Here is a 1,690-nt window from a genome sequence, read left to right as displayed (position 1 = left end):
CATTCCTGCCTGTCATCTCTTCACTCATTCATTCATGTGTTCTCTTATTTATGTAATAACTCATTCAACCCACTCACAGTTGCTAGGTCACTCTCATCTGGCCATAGTAAGCACAGACGCTATGGGGACAGGCATTGCATTGTCATAGTAGTCCTGTCCAGCTGTTGCCCTCAGTTTCCTTAGCCGATCCTGCTTACAGAGTGATTGTGGAGGCGCAAACCTCTTCCTAGCAACAGTTATGTGAGGTGAGAAAGAAATCCCTAAGATGAAGACACCTTGCCATCCTGGCAGCAGAGGCAGGGCCCAACGTGCACACACTGGGTCTATCGTAAGAAGCCCTCACACTCCCAAACCACCTTGCCACTCCTTTTACAGAAGTAGTCATGGTTTCTGGAGTCCTTGCCCTGTTGTCTGCCTACCCAAGGGGTTTCACCAGCAGCAAGGATAGAGTGGCTGCCGATTTGAGACATGTTTGGTTTTCTTTCTCTTTTTCTCAAAGGCTTCCCTCCACCAATCTTAGAGATAGAAGAATACCCACTGGCAGGGACAGACGTTAATGTGACCTGCACGGGGCATGTGTTAACCTCCCCCAGCCCTTCTCTTTGGCTTCAGGGAGCCTCAGACCGCCCTGCCCCTGGGGAGCCTGCTTGGCTTGCACTTACTGCCAGGGAGGAAGACGATGGCCGAAATTTCTCCTGTGAGGCCTCTTTGGAGGTGCATGTTCGGCGATTGATTAAAACCACTGTGATCCAGCTTCATGTCTTATGTGAGTAGAGGCCTGATTTTTCCTGTCAAAAGAAGGGTATGAGTTTCCTGTTTCCAGAAATCTTCTTGACCGGTCGAATTGCCACATTTCCCTCGTTTTGTTTATGTCTGTGTGTGTGTGTGTAAATGCATATATACAAGGTGACCAGTGCTGAGGGGGGATGGCCATGCCACATTCCCTTCTCCTCCATTCTCTTCTTAGGATTTTGGGCATGCACGTACGTGGATCTGGCATGCATTTCAAACCTTCGGTTCTGGGACTGGATCCACACCATCGGCCACGTGGGATCTAGCTGCCTTAACCTCCCTGCCAGCCGCCGGCCAGTTTGAGATTCTTACCCAACAATGGAAAGAAGAAAGATTTTACAAGGCTGGGGAGGATGAGACTGAAGTGGGCTCAGTTGGCTGGGATGGGGTGCTTCTCTTGTCTCCAACCCTCTCATTTTCTCTGTTTTCTGTGTTTGGGCAGGACCAGGAGAAGGAATCAGCTCTACCATCTTCATCATCATCATTGTTGCCCTTGGAGTGGGTGTCGTCACCATAGCGCTGTATTTGAACTATCGGCCTTGCAAAACAGAGAGGAGGAAATTGCCTTATAGGAAGAAAGAGAACGACAAAGTGGAGGAGAGCCAGTTTGCTGCTCAACAAGAAGGAAAGTTTAACTTGAATAACTGTTGACTAGAGACAGTTACTGGGTCAAACTAGACTTCTATTACTGGGATTTCCCAGGTAGGGGTGAGGGGACACAGGAGAAAGGAGGAAAGAGAAAGTGAGGCAGCATTAATTATCCTTTGTGCTCTGCTGTCAAAACAGTGTTTCCGGCCCTCATGCCCCTATGTCCGGTCCATCCACAAGCTCACCTTTCTCCTTGGTGTTCACAGAGGCAGGAGCCACTCCCGTCTCTCCGCTCACTCCCGTGAGGCGT

The 1,690-nt window shown here is 49.6% G+C and overlaps 1 protein-coding gene across 1 annotated transcript in view; it reads right to left on the bottom strand.

The window, feature by feature from the left end:
- The window catches only part of LOC102493625 (somatotropin), a 4,580-nt gene extending 3,860 nt beyond the window's left edge, over window positions 1–720 (bottom strand). The window contains exon 1 of the mRNA XM_027771139.1: window positions 663–720. Coding sequence (XP_027626940.1) covers window positions 663–720 — 58 coding nt within the window. The remainder of the gene's footprint in view (window positions 1–662) is intronic.
- Window positions 721–1,690: the final 970 nt, after the last annotated feature.

Source organism: Tupaia chinensis, unplaced genomic scaffold (genome assembly GCF_000334495.1).
Source record: "Tupaia chinensis unplaced genomic scaffold, TupChi_1.0 Scaffold000187_1, whole genome shotgun sequence".
Classification (NCBI taxonomy): Eukaryota; Metazoa; Chordata; class Mammalia; order Scandentia; family Tupaiidae; genus Tupaia; species Tupaia belangeri.
Note: the sequence above shows the minus strand (reverse complement) of the source record. Positions and strands in the feature narration are given on the sequence as shown.